The 21936-nt window shown below is 37.5% G+C and overlaps 1 protein-coding gene across 6 annotated transcripts in view; it reads right to left on the bottom strand.

Annotated features, from left to right (window-relative positions):
* The window catches only part of CHD9 (chromodomain helicase DNA binding protein 9), an 85244-nt gene that overhangs the window by 32960 nt on the left and 30348 nt on the right, over positions 1-21936 (bottom strand). For 4 of the 6 annotated variants that reach the window (XM_064671163.1, XM_064671167.1, XM_064671166.1 and 1 more), the window contains 8 exons: positions 17230-17567; positions 7435-7546; positions 3963-4112; positions 2904-2972; positions 2760-2815; positions 2012-2129; positions 1437-1523; positions 438-575 (listed from right to left, as the gene is read on the bottom strand). In XM_064671163.1, the coding sequence (XP_064527233.1) occupies positions 438-575; positions 1437-1523; positions 2012-2129; positions 2760-2815; positions 2904-2972; positions 3963-4112; positions 7435-7546; positions 17230-17567 (1068 nt within the window). Of the gene's footprint in view, positions 1-437; positions 576-1436; positions 1524-2011; positions 2130-2759; positions 2816-2903; positions 2973-3962; positions 4113-7434; positions 7547-17229; positions 17568-18372; positions 18593-18699; positions 18808-21936 lie in introns of those variants that run through there. The other 2 variants (XM_064671168.1, XM_064671169.1) reach the window with 2 other exon arrangements.

Below are 21936 nucleotides of genomic sequence, written 5' to 3'. Positions count from 1 at the left end.
ACAAGAAAAATAAAAGCAGGAAGTAATTACAGAATGTTTGACAGATCTCATTTGCCAATTTCCTTCAGTGCTGAAGCACAAGACTTACCTCTGTTTTCTATAAAAGGATGTTAATACTTAATTCTGATTTCTCCTCATCTTAAAGGTATTCAGATTCTGTGACAGCCACTTTCAATGTGTGGCTCATTGCTCAGTTAGAAAGTCACAGCACTTCATAATTTTTCCTAAGCAAAGATCTTTATTTTTTTAAAGAGTAACAACTTAGATGAGAATATTTATCTATGCCTACCTGAGTATATTATTATTCCTAGGTACCAAGGCACACAGATCCTTTATACAGAACGTCAATAAGCCTTATGTTTTAACACAAAAGTTTAAAGTTGGGAAAACAAAATCAAATTTCCCAAGACAGACAAGTAAATTAGATATAATTTTACCAATCTCCTTGAGTCAGGCCTGGAAGCTTGCAATTGTTCAAATTCTTCTATTTTCGCTTGATCTACATCTTCTTTCAGCTCCCACGTACTGTCTTCATATGGCAACGAACACCATTTTACTAAATAGTAAATAACAGGCTGCAGAAGAAAATTCTGAATGTTATCAGTTTTTAATTTAGTATACAGACTGTTAATATGCCTTACTATTTGAGTAGCTTGCTCACAAGAGAGCTGGAAGCAAAAACATACTTCGACATTTTTCCAAATGTTCAGTGTAGATTCCTGTTATTCACCTACTTATCCTTGGCTTCTCAGACTCTGCCACTTGTTGTAGACCCCTGGAGTATTTTTCAATCCCACTTACCCAAAAGTAAATCTTAAATCTTAGGAAAGATAAATTATGATATTTGTGGAAATGGGGCAGGCTGGCAGAAGTAACTACAAAGGCACCAACCAGAACATTTCCCCCAGTCTCCAAATCAGGCTACCTAGGCCTAAACCAAAGAGCTTTAGAGAGTTCCTAAACCAGAGGTCTTCACAACAAAACAGAAAGCTTGACAGCCTTGCTGGGTAACTTATATAAAAATTTAGGAAAAGTCACAAAAGATGGAACCAAAGAAGATTATCTTATTTAGATTCAGTGCATAAATATTTCAAAAACAAATAAAGAGGCACGAGAAAAAGTCTTATGACAACACATTTTTTCTAAATGTGTAATAATGACAGATCTGCTGCATACAATGAAAAGTCGTTCTAACCCTCAACCTTGCTTTAGGAATATTGAGGCAGAAATCACTGGGTAAAAGTCTGCTCATTTTGCTATCTACAAGAGCAGAATAAGTATCATGGGTATTCCAATAGCCTTAATCACCAATCAGCCTTTGCTCATCAGTTGTCTAGGAGATGTAAAATCATTGAAGTGTTACTCTGAAATCTGATAAAATTACAACTGTCAAACTTGGACCTGTATCTTCTTGACTTGCTTTAAGGTATATTTACCTCACCAGTGTCTTTGTCTTCACAAAGAGATACTTCTAATACCCGGTCTACTTCAACATAGTCAGGATTAAAAGGTTCCTCTTCCATCTGCAGTGCAAGATTAATAAAATCATTAGAAAGGTAAAAAAAAGCTGGTATTTGCTAAGACTTGCTCTCTCGCCATACACGAAATAAATTTGGTAGTTGGAAACTACTGAGGCTTTTGCACACACCTTAAAATACACACACACACACCCCCTCCAAACCACCACTTTATTCTCTTTGGCAACAATCCCTGGGATTTGACATCAGAACAGAAAACACAGTCACTTGGGATGAAGTGCTGTCGTGGGTAAGTCACAGAGAAACAAACATACTAACAAAGTCCTTCCCTCCTTATCACTTCTAAGTAGTTGCTCAACCAAGACTTGCTTTTAAAATTATGTTAAACAACCCACCCCCTGCTGCAACCAAAACCCCAGCCCCAGTGGCTCATTTTTATTTCTTAACAATCATCTCTTTTATTTAAAAGGAAACTATTGATCACAATTTTACAAGGAAACAAGAGAGCTTATTTAATTTATATTTATACTCACATCTGCAAAAAAGTGAGCTCTCTGTGCTTTCCTTAGTTTGAATCGCTTTATTTTCTGCTGGATTCTTTTATCCTTTAAAAGCTGTTGTTCTGTGGCCCACTCACAGTGGAGATATGAGCTAAAATCACAGAGATTGACATTAACACATTAATGAAAGCAAAAGCTTACTATCTATTTTTAATATAGAGTTAAAATAATATATTTTATAAACCACAATTTCACTCAAAAAAAACCATTTTATCATTTAAGACAGAATCCTCTGTAAAGATCAAAGATTTATTCCTCCAAATAATCATCTTAAAGCATCTAGTTAAGGCAGTGTTTTTGGGCTAGAATCCACAGAACTCTGATTCCTACATGAACCTCTCCTAAATGTATGACAGCGTAAATCTAATCTAGGTTCACAAAACACCTCTGATTTAAATTCATGAAATTATAATTTGCCTCAGGCATGTAGTCCCTGCTGAATTTAATAAACATATCTTCTCTAAAAAATTCTGTTCTTTGGCAAAAAAAAGCTTTCAGCTTATTGGTCAGTGCTGGTTTCACAATACTGATAATTTTAAAATTATTACTATCAATATAATGCAGATTCTTAGCAGTTTAAAGATCAAATTGGTAAAGAAAAATCTCAAAAATGACAAAATCTATTACAAGCAACCTTCAAACAACACAAAACTTGAGCACATAAATATGGTACTTAGCAGTTCAGTCAACACATACGATGAAACAACTTTTTAATACTTACTAGTTCTTGTATTTTACAAAAAACTCTTCTGTGTCTACTGTCATCCCAGCAGATACCTAGGAAAGGAAATTCAGGGGAAATGTAAAATGATAGATGCAAAACACTTTTTCAAATAAACAATTTTATTCCATGACAATCACTTACTTCTTTCTTTATTACCCTGGAAGATAAGATTTTGTCTACAATTGCTGCATCTTCTTCACTTGGATTTTCCTATAAATGCAGGAAAAAAATGACATTATAAAACTGCAGTAAACGCCCTCTCTTTCCTAAAACACACTTACACAGTGCAAGCACTCAGGATTCAAGCTTCCCAGACACAGACTCACTGTGAATGCCCCACTGAGTCAAAGTGATGCTCTGGACATGCCCAGAATTTCCTTGTATAGAAAGGGAGAATTCTTGACAGACAGGTTAAAAAAAAGAAAAGAAACCCAGCATGTGACAAACTCAGCTGAGTAGATTTACTCTGCACATAGGTAACAAACACGCTGTGGAATCAGGCAGAGAAGGTCGTGTCTGGCAGTTCCAGCAGGGCTTAGATGTGACACGAACAGGACTACGTGGCTCTGCCAAGACTGGAGCTGTGGTTCCAGAGATAAAGAGGCATCTGTAGAAGTTGCTTGCAATAAAAAGTCACCTTCTCTTTTCTCTGATTTGTTTCCAATTGGACTATCCTTCTCCTTCCCTTACAACTTTTGGCACTTTTTCAAGCATCTCACAAACACGTTTTTCCTGTTTCTTTCCTGCCATTCTGTTTACCCAGAATGGCTCAACAGGAAGTTTGAGTCCCAGAGCTGGCACAAGTTAAACAGTGAAGTGTAAACCTTGAAAAGGTTGAGGGGGTAAAGGAGGAGTATCCTTTTTAAATACCCCAGCAAGCAGAGATCCCCCAAATAATTTTATACTTCTGTAAGTCATGATAACATAAGCATAGAGCTTTTCCATATGCCTATGCCACATTATTTGAGATATACCCATCCTTAGTCTTATCTTTATGCTTAACTTCAATTAAGTCAACAAAGGTTTGTAACAGAAAAAATAATAAGAAGCCACTTTTTTCAGTTTTCAAGATCTTAGCAAAATGTCACATTAAATCATGGCTTACTAATGATAATGTATTCCAAGCTGTGAGCTTTATTCACTGAACTACTTGAGACGAATAGGAAGTTCCCACTACGGACCAAGCCAGTTTTTACTTACCACAAATAATTGTAAAGGCTGTTCAGCAGGCAAAGGGGCAGAATTCTTTTTGATTTTTACAGAAACTTTAGCTGCTTCTTCTTCTGATTGCTTCCCTTCTCCTTCTTCAGAGTATTTTTTCCTTTTAACTTGACGATTTGATCTTCTCTTCTGCATCCAGGAGAAAGAAAAAAAAAATAAGTAAGAGTTTTTACACAAAACTTCCCCTAACATGAACTGTACATTTTGGGACACTCTAAGCAATATTTCAGCTGTATCTAAAACCAAAGGCCAACATTTGATATGAAACATGAAATACACGAATCACAAAGGTACACTATTTTTAATTAATTATTTATTTTCTGTTTCATATAAACATTCGGTACTTTTATTTTTAGAGTTCAAAAGCAAACACAAACCACTATTTCCAGAGCAGTTTGGGAGAAAAGCTGATATGTAACAGATCTCCCATGAGCATCAGTATTTCAACAGCAATTTCCTAATGCTGTGTAGAGTGCTACCATCCAATTCCAGAATCAGAGGGAAAGATACAAAATATGCTGCAATGTCTCTACTAAACAACAGTGCTATATACAAAAAATGGGGAAGATTTTCACTAGATAATATTGGTCAAATTGCTGATGAAGTCTGACCTGATGGCTAATGAAGCTGGTTGCTTTGTTAATGCACTTATTTTCTCCTTCACCTTAATCAGGGCTTGTTTAACAGCATCATTTGGCTTACTTTGCTGTTTATCTCTCTAACCTTTCATCCTGGTTTCTGCAAGAATCTGAGGACAAGTTTCAGCTGAAGAAATAATGCTCAGTGTAAGAAAATAATTCCTTCTCACTCAGTTTCAAATATTTAGATTATTAGGTTATTGCATAATCCTTCCAGCCCTCAGCACCAGTATATGAGACACTGCCTATTTAACCGTAAGATTAATTTTTAAATTGAATTCACTAGATAAAAATAGCAGTATCAAACTAGTGAGGTAACATCTGAAAACACTGCAATCTGCTTTGGAGAACTGACCATCATAAAAATAAAATCAGATGAATAAAACTATCTCTACAAAACAAAGGGTATTTTTGTGCAGGAAAATCCACTGCAGGTTGCAGTGTTGTACTACACTGTGGTGCTCAATTGGGAGAACAAATGGTGAATAGAATGAAACCCAAAATGCTGTGGTCACAGTGGCTTCTGCAGAGCAGACATTAAGTAACAGTAAGATTGCAGCACAGGAACTTTTCTTCCTGACTGTTAAATTCAGCCCTTGGTCTGGCTGGTATCTGGTAAAAGACACAGTTATACTTCAACAACTACATCAGAAGTGTTTTAGCAAGGTAGATAAGAAAGTACATTTATATGAAAAGTCAAAGAATGGGCATCACCATTCCTCTAGAGAGGCTACATATATGACTACTCCATCAGCTTTCCACAATTTTAGATCAGCTCTTCTTTAAGAAAGAGTGAGTGCATGTGGGGAGGGGTGTTCTCACAAAAAGGAACTTCAACTTTAAACAGACACAGTAATGTCACGTTGTAGTTAAATCAATAATAGTCAGCTGACAGAAGTAGATTTTAAAAAAAGAAAAAAGGCAGGTAATAAGTGCAATACAAAATTATGTAACTGGCATTTTCAATTCTTCTCACTATGTCTTCTCTTAAAGCATGAAGCGATTATCAAAACATTGACATATGTTCTCCAGCACATTAATATATAACCTGAGCTGTTCGGAAAAAAACTTTGTGTTTCCCTGAGCTGAGAACCACGGTCATAAACAAATGCTGTAAGACACAAAATAAAGTAGTACCACACATTAAAAAAAATTAAAAAAAAAAATCAAGTTTCACACTTACTGTGAAACTAAGCATATAAAATGAATTAGGGGAAAAAAAGACCTAAAATTGCCCCCCAGAGCTTAGAAACAGCTATTTAAAACAGAAATTAGAAACAGCTATTTGAAAAGAAAATCATGAACATGTTCGAAAACTAAAGAGAGAATGAATTAATGAAGTAAAGCAATTTGTCTTTCCTGTTATGCTTCTCCCCATTTCCTTGGGATATAATGGGGCAGTGCTGTGACATTCTGCAGTAGGGTTTTTGCTCTCCCATGACACCCCTTCTTAGTTCTACCCTCTGTTCCCTTCTTGATACCCCCTGTCTATCCACACTAGAACTGAAGATGACCTTTGTCATGCTGAAAAACAAATATAAAAGCCCCCCCAAGAGCAATGAGGAAAAGAAAGCAAGAAAGACATGATCTTCAGTCTTTTGTATTGGGTTTGTTGGCCCACAGATATATAATCTGATAAGAGAACACTATTAAGAAGTTACAGTACTTCAGACCCACCAAATCTGCTTTTACCTCCTTCAGTGTACTAAAGGGACTTCCTGTACTAAGACAAATTTCTAAGAGAAATAATTTCATGTTCCCTTCCAGGTAAGCTTTACCTAAGACAAGCTATCACTTAAGTTAATAAAAAGTCATTCTGGGAAATGGCTTCTGATCCTTTTCCCCCCCCCCCCAGCATTACTACCTGTGAAATACCAGAGGGCAACTCAGTATCTCATAATTGGTTTTTGACAACTGTCATCAAATAATGCAATTAATTTTTACTCAACAGCACCTTATTTTGAATATTGATTTCATCTCTGTGGATGAAATCACCACAGGATAAAAACCTGCACATTTCCATCATAAAATCTTACTTGAATGGAGATTGCCCTAAAGCAAGAAGTTATAATTCTATTACTAACACACACATAAACAGAATATAATCTCCTATCAACAGTTCATGCTTCTTTGTGCACAAGTTTTAGAAATCATTAGCTATTTTACTATATTATACCAGGGTAATCTATGAAAAAATTGCAGTAAGAAAGTTACAAGACAGCTATTCCTCAAGGGAATGACTCGACCACTTCAGTTCTTCATCTGGCACTCCCTAGAAGTATTCCACAACCAACCAGAGCCTATCAGCACACTGATCATCGTTCCCTTCAGATTCACCACTGCAAGAAATCTACTTTTTCTGTTTCTACAGAAGCAGAGCTCAGAAAAAACACAGTACAGCTCTAAACATTTTAAATGTTCTCAAAGATCCAGCTTCACTAACACAAGTCTCTCCTATGAGGCAAACTCTGCATTTTCACATAGTCAGCCAAAGTAAGGATCAAGTCTAAATGCACACTCAGTGGGAAGTATTTACAGTCTCACATCTATGGACTTCTATACTGAAACTGAACACATACAAGCAGGGCATTGATGTCCCATTACAGAAAGGGGGTTCTGACCTGTAGGATTTTCTGATTTTCAACTTGGAAAAGTAGCTGATTATGAAAGGTTCTACCTCGGAAGCGGACAGCAGTGGGAGAGTAACTGTCACTGTGCCAAAGGGTGTGTAACTTTTTGGAGAGAGGAGATAAAAAGACCTGCAGAAACAGCAACACATACAAATTTAAAAGGGAAAAATGCTGACTCCTTACCTGTGAGTCTTCATCTTTCAGTGGCCGCTGTGGAGTCTGTTTAGCGTCAGACAATTCATCTGAAGATTCATTTTTCCTTTTCTGCTTCTTACCCAGTGTGATGATCAGCTTCCTGTAAGAAACAAGAGCCCAGCACCTAAGTGAATGCCATACACTAGTGTACATAACTCCAGGATTAAAAGTACCACATCCACTAGCAACACCCATATTCTTACCATAAAACTCAGAAAGCACCACTGTCTGAAAAATTAAAAATAGGTCTGAAACACCTTACAGTCGACTGTACTTTACACTAGTATTGTTCACTAGTGTGAGCTTCTTTGCCTTACTATCACAAACTCTCTATCATACCAATATTAAATCTTTAAACAAGTAACAGAAATGCAAAATCCAACATTTAAACCAGCTGAAAATGGTAAACTACAAAGTTAGCAGAGACACCATCTGCAGATGACAACAGTGAGTGATTTATCATAAACAATTTACCATCGTAAAATGTATCTTATAATTTTTAGTAAAAAAAAAATAGCTGTGGAGAATAATCTAAAAATGACTCAAAGCTGTCTGACATGCAAAACTTTTATGCTTAACTTGAAGTCATTCAGTGGTGAAAATGAAGGAACTGCATGAATCCTTTTTGCCCTTAAAAAACTTCATAAAGATATATCCAAAACCTAGCACTTTTATCTGTAAATAGTCTTAGAACCCACCAGAATATGTTAAGAACCAATATTGTCCTGAATAAATTAGTTAAAACTCTAATAAAAAAGCACCAATTATTTCTTTGTTTGGATTTAAAGATTACACTATAAACTACAATAATAATTCAGAGTTGTTTTCAACTAAAGGGTGTAAAAGTATTTTTTTTGCATTTGACATGTGCCATATTAATACTCCTCTTTAAGTATGTTGCAGTGGCATAGTAATTCATAATCATTGCAGAATGATGACAAAGTATCCAATAAAAACACAGATAAACAGCTGTCTTAAAAGATATATTTTATATAGTTTCTAATCATCAGATCCATGTAACAGAAAATGAGGCAAGTTCCTGCATAAAAGCTGCTTCTGCCATGTTACGAACACATTGAACACGAGAATTTAGTCTTTAACAGACAATACATTTTACACCAAAATAGCATTAAATATATTGGTCACCTGAAAAAACTACTGATGCCAAGTTGGTTGGAACACTTTTATCTCATTCGCTTCTCTTTGCAAGTGTCCAAATAAGAGAACACACACATATTTACTATGTCCAAACCAACAGTCCACACAGAAAACAAACATCTTGAATTACTAAAACACCATGGAAAGTTTAAGCAACATGGCTTACAAAAGATTCTAGGTGTATTTTCAGAAGCAATGAACATTTTCATAGGTTTTCAATAAACACTATGTATGTTCAGTGGAAAAGTTTAAAAACCTCAAAATCATAAAAGATTTTCCATTCCCACGTTTTTTACTTCTAGCACGAAGGGAACAGCACTGGGGAATGCCTATTGAAATGGAAGTTGCAGTCAGCATAATCACAGAGCTGCTTGTTCACAGAGCTGTTTGTTCACAAGTAAATGCTGGTCCTTGGCTTTTCATTAGGTGTTCTCAGTTTAATTATTACTTAGAAAACTTGTTTCATAATCACAGGAAATAATTTCAACAATGAACACACTGTTTTTCTACGTTCTTCAAGGTTAGTCTGAGGATTTTTCCCCCCTCACTTTCCAAGCTCTGATTAGGAATCTTTTTTCGTTTGTTTGTTTTAAGACTGTTGGATTCTCGGGTATCTTTCCAATATGACTCTATCTGGTGATGGACTTGGACAAATCACTTTTTCCATTTTTAATCTCACTTTGTTTCATCAAATTTAAGTGTTATATTAGCACTTGTCAGCTAATATGTGAAATTAGCTAATACATTCCAAAGTGTTGCAGACAAGGCACACTGTGATTGACCTTCTGAGCTCGTTGTTAAATGGAATTCTGGATGCTACAATTTAATGCGGATTTAAAGGGAAACCTGGTAAACTTATGAGTGAGATCATTCATGAAATGATACCCATCCCACCAAGTTCCTGGTTTGCATCTTTAGAGTTTGGGAAAATAGTAAAAAGTATCATGTATGTTTTCTCTGCTCTTAAATTCTCCCCATTCCTTCTGGCCACTCGAGGAGAGCACCACTGGTAACAAACTCTTCTGAATTTTGTCCATAAGTTCCTAAGGGCAACAAGCTGTGCTGATCTGGACTTGTTCCTTGCAGATCTTTTCACTGAAACAACTGGACATAGAGCATATTCAACTCAGGGAACTCACATGATATAATCTGTAAATTATTATTTTTTGACCAATAAATAAGATCCCAAGTCTTCTCTTTGATTTCCAGCAAGACATTAAAGGCCTGATATATGTATGCCATGTAGAGATGACTGGCAATCTGACAAACATTTTGGCTTTTAAATGAAAAACAAGAATACTAACAACGAAGAAAAAGGAAAAATTAATGTTCTTGAATCAAATATGTGTTGAGATATAAGTCAAGCTGGAATAAGCTCTGGAAGACTTGGTCCCTCCTCAAAGCCATCTTCAGAGTTCTTTTATATTGCTCAGTCCAGTTCAGTTCTACTTATCTCCAAGGCTGACACCTGGTAGGTGGCACCTGTTGCAACCTTTTCCAAATTTTGATTCTCTTTTGTGAAATGTTAGATTAAGACAATTCATAAATGCATTTTACTATGCTAAGCATTTCTATCCATGCAACCGTAGCTCATTCTCACTTCATGCACTACTGCCTTGTATTTTAGGCTCAGGTTCCTTTTGTACTCAAGAAGCATAATAAAGAAATGAGGGGGTTACTATGGGTTGTAGAGGTATCCACTGAATAGCAGAGGATTTTAAGGACCTTCTGTTTTAGAACACAGGATTATTTTGTGATTAGACTGCTCTAACTACATCTTTCCTCGCACATCTGTTCCTCTCCCTCTCTGTAGTTGTGTTCACCTCTTGCTCTGCCCCTGCAGTCTTACACGTAACATTCCATTCCTGTCAGCTTTTGTGTCTTGCCTTGAGCTTGTATTCCCTAACCCCCGTACTTCTCTTCACAAGCTTCTCCCTGAAATTTTCTTAACATCTTCTCTACATGTTGCAGATCAGAATGTTTCCTCCTCTATATCGATATGGTGCCAACAAGAGGAATAAATGCACAGTTTCACTTCTTTCTGATCCAGTGCCCAGAATCACAATGCACCTTGCTATCAAAAGTTGCTGAATGACAGTATGGTGCTAAAGTCATGCATTTCTATCAGTAAAAATGCAATCTGCTCATATTTTGGCCAAAAACTTCTAAAAAAATCTGCTATGTGAAAACAATAATTTTCAGAAGCTTGTAAACTGGATCAATCCTGTGAAATATTTTCATTGAGAGAGCAAGTTCTCTTGCCAGTTTATAAATTTCTGCATGAAAGCATAAAGATCCTTGGCTAAAATCCCTTTTTTCCTCCCTGAAACAAACTGTTCTGAACAGAAACTATCTATTCTGTTTCTATGAAAAGTTAAGAGCATACTATAGACACAGAATAAATATCACTAGACTCTACTCCAATTTCACTTTCTCCCTTTAAAATTTAGAACTATCTTATTACATAACATCTAGAAATACTTCAACAATCCGACATTGTAGATTTCCTCAATATATATTTCCTTCTTCTGTAACTACAAATTAAAGATGTTTAGAAATTTACACCACAAAGCAGTTTAACAATAAGCCATCTCAAGAGCCAGTATTACTTCTGCTCTTCAGCACAAGACTTCTAACACTGTCTAGAGCCACAAAGCTCCAAGAGTTAAAGTATCAGTAATATCACCAGGAACCACTATTTGAGGAACATTGCAACTTCTTCCTTATACATCAAGGACCAGTAAGAATGTGCTCCATTCCCCTTCTGTTCAATAGCAGTGAATGCGATGGAAACATTGTCAGTACTTTGAACAGCTTTAAAATGATGAGTTTTTAAAACCTTCCAAATAATGAACATGAGGAAGTATTACAGAGAATAGGAAAAAAAAGAGAAGGTGGCAAATATGTATTAGGCACGTCAGGAATCGTAAGTATAGCTGGCCTCCAGTGCATGTCTTCAATACATCATTTTAATTCCATTTTCCCAAAACAGAAAAACACCAAGTAACTAATTATTAGTGTCCAAAGCCACCTCCCAGATATTTTAATTTGTAGTCAAAGCACTTTGCTATATTAATAACAATAAAACTCCTATGTTATCAACATACCCGTATCTATCACTAAAAACTTAGCGAAAAAGATAAAGTAGATATTTTCTTGATGAGATAGCACATCCTCTTGGAATGAGAGTTAAATCGCTGGTATAAGGCCAGTTTCTCTTACTCTTCTAGGATATGTTTAATAAATAATACCAATACACTTGTATTAGCTACTGTCTCCTTCTCCAGCTGTTATTTCAAATTAATACCTTCTGCACTGTGCACAGATTTTTTAAACACTCCTGTAGTATTTTTGGAACCAGCAGTCATTTCAAGCTCATACAACACTGAAATAAGAAAGCTACACAACACACAAGTGTTTGGTTAGTTATTTGGTAAGACCACACCATTTTGTATTCATACAGTTTGCAGCAGAAACTTTATGTCACTGAAATCCTAATTATGCACCAAAACTATAATCTTGAATCAGAGAAAACTTCACCAGGGAGTCACAGCTCAGTGCATGCCAAGATATCCCAGAAGGATGATCGAATTTGGAATTTATGTGCCATTTTAATCATGACAGAAGTTAATGATCTTAACAGATGTAACAGAACTCAAAGATCCAGCGAGCATCCCTTCCTTTTGACCAGCATTTGCCTCACTTGCATGAAACATGAAGACAACTCACAGTGTCTGCCTCAGGAAAATCAAGTTTTAGGTATTTATAACTCAAACAATACAGGACCAGTGTGCAGGTGAATCACTTCCCCTCCTCCCCACATCTCCTGTTGCTACCTGAGTTTAAGAGAGTTTCAAACCATCTTAACAGTATCAGATCAACAAGCAAACAAAGGTTATCTGTCAGGGTCTTGGATCCAAAAATGCTCTGTCTTGTAAACAATATTTGTGAGACCTACTTCAAGGTTCAAGGCAACAAGGACATTTCCTCATTTGAGTAGTGCACAGGATCAAATACCACTTGCTGGATTTATTACTATGTAATTTAAGGGTTAATAAATAAAATCCCCCATTGCTCTTTTAGCACATCAAACAATACAGCCATTTCTGCTAACAGGAAACAGTTCTGAACTTAAGGACTATCACCCTGACTCAAACTTCTGTAAACTGAGTTCTTAGAATTTGGAGAATTTGGGCAATTTATTTATTTAAACTGTGCAGTGATTAAAAAAACCCAAACCTACATGTAGTCTACTGATATTGTCCTTTACATCACCAGTGCAGAGCTGCTGCTTTTCATCAGGGCCGTGATATTTAATTTTATGTTTGAGTAGGTGGGAATACGTTGAGAGCTATAAAACCTAAATGCCAATCTACTTTTTTGAACAACAGAATGTTCACAAATTCATAATTCTTCGTATCAAGTGGTAAGAAGTAGACTTTTTAGTTTAAATATGCATCACCTTAGATGGAAGAAGTAGAATCAGTTAGAAAAAGCTTATAAATGGAAACAAGTTCTATGCAAAAACATGAAAGGGTTTAAATAGATTCCCAAACGTCAATGCACCTTGGTAAATAGCCAGGATATGAAAAGTGGTTCTGGTGTCTGCAGAGAAATTGTAAAGTAAATTTTAAAGAATTAATTTAATCAGTAATCAATGCACAAAGCAAATTGATTACTTTATTTGGTAACACTACATATATTATATATGCATTCTTCTAATAATTTCTGTCACACCCTTACAATGTTCTTGGTAATAATATAATTCAGTCATTTATCTTCACCAATGCTTATGATACAGAAACTTCACTAACCTCTGGATTCAGTTCTAAACCATTTGACTAACATTAATAGGCATTACTTCTTTGACATAACAGCTGAGCACTAAAAACCTTAAACCTCACCTTTAGAAACTACAGCCTGCCCAGGAAGTAACTGCTGGCAATTTTTAACTAGCAATGATAAATTGGAAAGAAGTACGCTATAAATTTTTCCTGTACGTGTAGATCTCAGAGGAATCACTAAGTAAAATATAAACAGCTAAGATGAAGCCACCAAACACATACTAATTGTGTTTGAGTAGCAAGGAAAAAAAGACTGTTAAAAATCATCCTGCCCCCTAAATATAGACATAGTAGCTAAAACTCATCTTGATCCCAGATGAGGGCTACTCAATATCAGTAAAAACTGTGCTGTATTACAATTAAAAGCACACTTTTTTTTTAACTGATGGCTACCAGGCAGTTTTGTAAAGGTCTGTTCAGCAACCCGTGTTCCAGCTCCAGCTCTACCAGAGCACCAACCCACAGTGTATCATTTTCAGTGAGGGACAACTGTAACTCTCAAAATCCTCCTCAAGAGCAATACAGGACATACTACACAGACAAAATCCCTGTAAGATGTAAGCAAAGTCCATGATCATAAAAGAGTTTGCTGTTTAAGTGCTGGACCACAGAGGTACAATTGTGCTCACATTGAACGGGCTGTGTTTGCCGCTAGCAGAGATTAAAACTATTTCACAAATGTTTTCCAAAACAAACAAACAAAATCAATATATTTGCTATAGTTTCAGCTCTTTCAGCTCCTCATCAGCCTGAAAATTGACCAGGAGTCACCCAAAATCTACGTCTGACTTCAGATCTTCTCAAAACCACACAACTCTGCACCTCCTCTCGCACGGGCACTCCGACCCCACACTGAATCAGCTTTTTAACAGTTCCTGAAAGTTAAACATGTTTGCTACAGAAAACACTGAATGAAGTGTATTCATCTGGGATGCACATATCACACTGGAACTCCTCCTAAAATGGGACTGCAGATGCACCCAAATAAATTCTGCCCTACTGTTAAAAACGTGTATTTTGCTTATTCTTTTTTTACTGTAAACCTTTAGTGGCTTTAAGGTTTTATCGCTTGTAGAAAAATTAGTTGATAATTGTTTGATAACAGTTGGAAATTGTTTACTTGTGTTTTTAAAATTTGAGGAGACTTCAGGTTTTATTTTCTGCTTAAATGCAAGAAATGTTATATATACAACTTGGCAATTTTTATAAGTTTTTCCTCCTTATTGATTAAAAAAATATATAATTTTTTTCATCCTATTTTAAACAGATCTCAAAAATCTTTCCAAGAAAAAAACCCCACCTGTTTTCATTGAATTGAGATTCTCACATTCCCCTTCTTGCCCAATAAAGCACTTGTCTTTTAAAGGTATTATTTTAGCATGGTAAAATTTTCTCCCAAGATTCAGTCAGAGCTTGTTTTTTTTAAGGTAACGAGAAAAACCAAAGGAGAAACCCATATGCTTAAAAACTCATTCCTATTTTGACATAGTAATAAATCTGAGGAGGTGTGTTCATTAAGAAATATTTTCTTAAGAACGAAAGTCAGGAAGAAACCTTTAAAAGAGTTGTTTTAGCCTTCTAAAACACTTATTAGTTATTTAGGTTTGTTCTACTCTGAACAAAACACACTTTATTAATCACACAATTTTTTTAACCACCTTTGTGAAGACAAATAAAGCTATTCTATGGTAATTATTCTTCTGTAAGATCAGTAGTTACATTTGCACAGAAAGAAGAGCCTGTAAGATTACTCTTTTAAAAAATCGAGGCCTTATTGCAATTACTGTTCTGCAAAATCAGTGGTTTATTCTTTGCTAAACAGTTATTTTACGTATTTATATCAATAATATAAAACAGTGCTAACTCAACACATGAATCTGGATACAAAAATGAACTCTCTGGATGCCTCAAAGTATTTGATTTGCTGCTGACCACCTAAATACAAGGCAATTCTGTGAAATCTGTAATACAAGGCTCTGGAAGACTCTCTTCACTGCTTTTTAACAGGACCTGACTGCTAAATCTTCAGATATACATCCTACCTAGTTAAAGCAATACCTGGCAGCATGATTAAGTTAATGGAGAGCTACTGGGGCATTAGCTGATTAAACTGGTAAACAATGGGGAGGCAAACCTTCGCAGCTCAGTGCAAAATTATATAACAGTGACCATACTTAATTAAATGGGAGTTCCTCAGCATCTTGCAGGCACTTGGCATCAAGCACAAATAACCATGGTTAAAAACATGGTTTGAGAAACATCTCTTTCTCAACTGACACCGTCTGACGAAATCCTGAAAACTGATTTGAAGTGATGTGCACAGCGAAGCGTTTCACGAAGACAAAAGTGAATGCAGAACGACAAATTGGAGGTAACAGCTTACATCCTATTATTTTTTGTTTAAAAATAGTAAGAATATTATGTGAACTATGGAGTATATCATAAGGATGATACTTTGGCAGCCTTTGTGAATTATCCAAAAGAATCAATAAGGACAAATCATAAAGCTCCATGAAACTGGCACCAGCTAAATGACCCTGTAAAGTTTTTTGACAGATCCACAAAATGTTTGTTATAGAACGTGAATAAACTCAGAAACATGAAAGCAAAATCAATTTTGGAATACACATCCAAAATCCCATCTTAAACAAGATGGAGAAAAAAAAAAAAAGCAGTACCCAGTGCACTTATGACCAGCATCACATGCCAACCCAGAGTCAGAAAAGAAAGGAATTAACACCATGAAAGTTCACACTAAGAATCAAGTGTGGTGTATGAGTATAGTATGTATAACCTTCACGCTGTAACTACTCAATGTTGTTTACTTCAAACATATAAGGAAAGTACTGATCTCTAGGAAAAAAAGAAGAAAATGCAGAGAAATATGCTGATTAAAAGAACATTCATCTCAGCTCCATACATGAGAATATACATATGTATATGAGACATTTAAATTTGGAGAGATATGCCAGTTAATATTTCTGCTACCACAAAAAGAGCATCAATGTAAAAAAAATAAATATCAGACTGTAGCTATGATTTTCATTTCCAATTCCAACTGACACACTTAACATGGGAAATCAAATACTTTCCTTTAGAAGTATACAGGTGACATAAGTTAGCTGTGGAGTCAGAGGACATGTCAGCTACTGAATCCCTTGGAGCCTTCTAACACCTAATGTCCTCTGAAAGCTCCTTACCCCAAGGTATCCACACAGCTTGACCCAGCTGAGTCTGCAAAGTTTTTGAGAGGGTAGATTAAACTGATATGACCGAAGACTACAGAGTGCTTAGAATATAATTTTTCCAATATGTGCTTTACTTTTGATACACGTGATATCTGTAATCTTCTCTTTCTTGGAAGTTCATTAGGCTTCCAGTTTCTCCCCATGCACACTGTATTGAGGCTACATGCCAAAGTATTGAAGCTACATGCCAAAACTGATAAAGACAGCATTTATAATATAAAGAAACTTAATTTGGAGTCAGAACTGATTACAACACTAGATGAAAGATACTTGGGTCCATGGTTCAAAGTGAGTATAGAATATTTTAGATTATGAATTTAAAGTAATTTCTTTCAAAAGGACAATCCTACATTGATTTTATCTAAAGAGAAAACAGAGCATTCTTGTTCCTGAATGAGAGAGTCCACACATGGACTTAATCAGGAAAAATTCTGTGTAGGCAGTGGAGGCGAACATTTTATTATCAGTAAGCACTTTTCATTTTAATCAAGGATTTAGATCTGAAGAGAAGACAGACATTTTAATCTACTTACCCAATTTTTGTTTTCTCTTTAATTTTGGATGAGGAACCAGTTTTCGGCTTTTTGCTCTCCTTGTCCTTTGGTTTGGATTTAACTTTTCTGCCCTTCTTTTCATCTTTTGCTTCAGCTGAAACACTGGGGAAATTTTCAGGGCTCATTACTCGTGGAATGTTTCTCTCTCCTCTTTCTTTTGCTTTTGCAATTGCTTCAGATATTATACGATTTGCCTTCTCTTGTTTACTTTCCAAGTCTGTTTTTTTCTTCTGCTTCTTTTCAGACATTGCCCTCACCTGGGTATTCTGCATCTTAGTATATGATCCTGAACCATCAGTCTTCTTGGAGGAAGGAGGCTGAAGCAAGAGAGAAAAAGTAAATAAAATCCCCTTATTTTAAACATATAAAGAAAAAGCGCAAGCATTTTTTATACAGATATGCATTTTTAAAAAATGTAGCTGTCAGGGACGCATGCAGACACAAAAAAGGAGGAATTCAGTTTATACCACAGAATGGCGTGGGTTTCAGAGTAACTACATCAATTGTGGGTTTTAGACAACCAATCTACGCACTGAAAGTCAGTAAAAAATGTCCTTCTAAAAATCTCTCAAGCCTTCTCTCCACATCTGTAGTTAAACCCTTAACCTTTCCAGCATTCCCATACATTTGACACACACATCCAACATCTCCAGCAGAACATGGAAAAGCAACGAGCTCCCGAAGGTAACAGCATCAGTGTTTCGCCTTTAGTAGGATACCAGGACCACAGTTACCTCAAAGCAGACGAATGATCTACAGGACTGACTCGGTGATAAACACAACAGACGCTTGAACAACACCAAGATTAAAAAACAGACAAAAGATAAAACCAAAACTAAAATTACACAGCTCTGTATCCGTAAAACGATCAGACAGCAGCGTTTCTTTTATTTAGATCCACACACGCTCAGCGCCTTGGTTAAAAAACGTAACTTGTTTTTATCTTTCGGGGGTTTAATGCCCGTTTCATGGACGCAGAATTGTTTACTGGGCTGATGAGCCTCTCCCGCAGCCAGCCAGGAGACATGTTTTCGCTTTCCTCCCCTCCCCCTTTGAGGAATGGAAAGAATTTCCTATTCAAACACAAAAACCCAGCAGATAACAGTTATGTTACGTTCTCACCCGTAAATGCGCCTCTGCCTACAGCAGGAAGAAAAGCCACCAGGAATTTCCACACACATTTTCTGGGCAAACCCCGCGCACTTCCCGGGATACATGTTCTATAGGTGCCTCATGGGCGGCGGGGGCGGGAGGCAGGGATGGGGCCGCTCCCGATGCCACCTTAAAGCCCCGGGGCTGGAACAAACAGCCGGACCCAGCACGGGAACAGCTCAAGATGGCGATGCGGCTCCCGCAGCAGCAGCCAGTAATAAGGAAGGTTATTCAATCCCATTAGCCTTTTAGCCCAAAGAACCCCTCCTCCTCCCACTCATTCAGGCTCTCACTTACCCTTCCTCTTGGCCTCTTCACTGAAGACATTTTTGGCGTCAGACAAAGACTTGCCCTCCGCTTTTGCAGCACCCCAGGCAGTGCTCAGGAGGAAAGCATGGGGAGAAGATTGCTAAATGGCCTATTTAGCGAGCGGCAGCCGGGCCGTGCACGGCGCTCCCCGAGCACAGAGCGGCTCCCGGAGCATCCCCGCGCCCTGCCCGGCGCGCTCCCGCCGCCCCCGGGCCGGGCCCGGCCCCGCCGTGCGCGGACAGAGGATCCCAACAAAGCGCGGAAAGAAACGCACAAAGCATCAAACGGCATCAGCGCCAATATTAGCGCTGGTTAGACCCGCTCCCCGCGGAACTAGGCCAGCAGATGGTGCTACCCGTCATTATTCCATTAGGCTCCGGTTTAACCCCCGCGGGGATCGGCTTTAACCCTTCCCGCTCCCCGCCCGCAGCGCCGCCCACAGCGGCCGCTCGCTCCTTGGAAAACCGTGGGAACCAGGCGCTGTTCCGTCCTGGACCTCGCTGCGCTGCGACCCTGCGGCTCCAGCCCCGGCGATGGCACGGGGGGACAGCGGCTCGACCCGAGCCCGTGGCCTCAAACAGATTTCGCTCTCCAGTAGACTTTTTTTTTTTAATTATTTTTCTTGCATTTAATTCATTACTATAAGCTGGCAGCAGTGACTACATAAGCATTTGCTGACAGGCTTCCCTGCTTCCTACAGAAAATGGAAGAAGTCCTTGGGTTTATGCCTCTCCCCTGCCCGGACCTGCGGGACCCTGCGGTGAGGACCTCGCTTACTTGGGACTCGGCTCTGTGGTAAGCGCCTCTTCATTCCGAGGTTGGTTTAAAGCGCTATTTTAAAAGATCAGACAAGTTTTTATATACGTATCGTCAACATATAAAATAAAAACAAAGAAAAGGTATGACTGGGTTTTTTGAAAGGCTATTAAAAAGACCAAGAAGCTTTTGACAGCATAGCTCTATCCTAGCAATACCCTTGATTCTCAGAAGCCTGTTCAAGAAGAATGAAGAAGAATGAGGATTTTATTTCTGTTTTGCTGAATATATACTGATACCTTTATTTTGCAATATGGATGTTTTTCCATAGAAAGTTTAAAATATTGCAAGGATTTTGAGATTGTTAATATTAGGCCCTACAATAAAACAAAATTTCACTTCTATTTCAGATTAATTTCAAAATTAAGTTCATTGTCCAGTGAAAACACTAATGGTACCAATAGATTAAATGGTCTCTTTCCTTAACAATACCATTTAAATTCAAGGATATTTTTGTAAATACGCAGCTTAATCACAAGGACAATTATTACATATTAATTTTACTTCTGAGAACTCTGGGAAAGATGTTTCTACATTATGCTTACAGTACCTATAAAAAAATACAGGGATTTAGCTTTTAGGGTTATTATTTCCTAACTTAGTAAAAATGCTAAATAATGTACTATTTTGCATTTTGAGATCAGCTAAACAAAAAACCCTATTCCTAATGTACCCTTGGTATAATTTCAGCTCTAAGCCAAATGCTACTAAAGTCAGTACTGTTACATTGGTATGTTCTTGAACATTCCTGAGCCAGAAACAAACAAAAATACTTAATAATTAAGTAGGCAATACAGAAATGGTGGCTTTTTCATTAATCCTTTTACAATCATCTTCCTAGATATTTTGAAAACAAAGTTTCTTTGCTACATTTACTCAGAGGTCAAAGCTGCCTTCCAATTTATTCCTCAACAACATTTACTACATTCTTACTGTAGAATTTTGAGTATGCTGGACAAGGCTCCTCTGTGTTATAATTCCTCAGGCTGACCCTCTGCTTCTTGCTCTGTACTATCCCTTCCGAGTTCTGTCTCCTGCACTGCACAAACATTAAGCTATTTCTTAGAAATCCGAAACCGTCTTTTTTTAATTTTGCTATGACATTTCTAACCATATGGAAATTACATTCATGAACAAGCAGGAATGCACCAGCCAGCCATTCTAAGCTGAATAAACCTGTAAAGAAACCTTCAAGAAGGTCATAATTGTCACAAAAAAACAAAACTGGAAAGCAACACAAGTGCCTTGAGATCAGAACATAAAACACACTTGGACTACAGAGGACAGGATCAGTGTGTACTTAGCAACCAAAGCAACAAAAGCCACCTAATTCAGCAGAGGTCTTTTATTCTGATAATAATTCCACGATTCCAAAATATGCATGGCTATAAAATGATTGAATGCTTATAAACCATCATGCACACTGAAAACCATTTCAAAAGCTACACAGCATCTGTAACAAAAAGGGAAAAGCCTTTTGCCAAGCTGAAAATACCCCTTCCCCCTTAGTGAGCAGGAGTGCAGATCAAACATCCTAAAGGAACATATCCTTTCACCAGTGGCTTACAAACCTATTCCATCTAGAATAAGGGAGATTCTTAACTGACAAACACATAGGAGAAGATGGAAAGGAAAACCCTGAGGCAGCTACATATTTAAAAACCGAAGATTTTATTTGGAAAAATATGTTTTTACTTCTCACGGTTGCAAAGATTATCATCCAAATATAACTGAACGTAACCAATGCAATGTTGTCTTGTGTCTGCACAGAGAGAGCTCCAGGGTATCTGCTGCTGCTAATGGCTTTGCCAAGCAGCAGCCGAGTGCAGTGAACAAGCCTCCTGTCAGCTCCCTGCTGCTCCACGCAATCCTGTGGGCAGCAGGCAAATTGGCAGGAATCACGTCAAATTCACACTATTGCTGCCGCCTGCAAAAGCCATTAACAGCAGCAGGTATGGGCTGTGCTGCTGTTCACACCACTGAACCAGCCCGAAAAATACTGAGGGTGGAACAGATCAGACAACAGCTGTAGACTTCCCCACACATGCCCTCATTCACAGCCAGGGGAGCATCTTCTCAGCAGTATTCAAGTAAATTTGACATTCTGTTTTTCAGGAGTAGAAGGTATCCTACACATACCTCAATGATTTCTTAATTAAGCTAATGTAAAAGCAATCAAGTTACCAGGCAATATCGAGAGACTGAACTATGACAGCAGTCTTCCTAATAGCCAGCGCTACTCTGCTGAGTAGGCTTTTCATGGAAGGGCATTTCTCCAACATTTTGTTGTGGTTGCAGAGGATATGCATTTGAAGACCTTCACTGGCATAACAGTCCTTCCTCCAGCAAGGACAAACCACCATCCTGAACACTTACAGACATTGGGGTTTTCCCCTCGAAGGCCTAAAC

This window comes from Pseudopipra pipra, chromosome 14 (assembly GCF_036250125.1).
Source record: "Pseudopipra pipra isolate bDixPip1 chromosome 14, bDixPip1.hap1, whole genome shotgun sequence".
NCBI lineage: Eukaryota > Metazoa > Chordata > Aves > Passeriformes > Pipridae > Pseudopipra > Pseudopipra pipra.
Note: the sequence above shows the minus strand (reverse complement) of the source record. Positions and strands in the feature narration are given on the sequence as shown.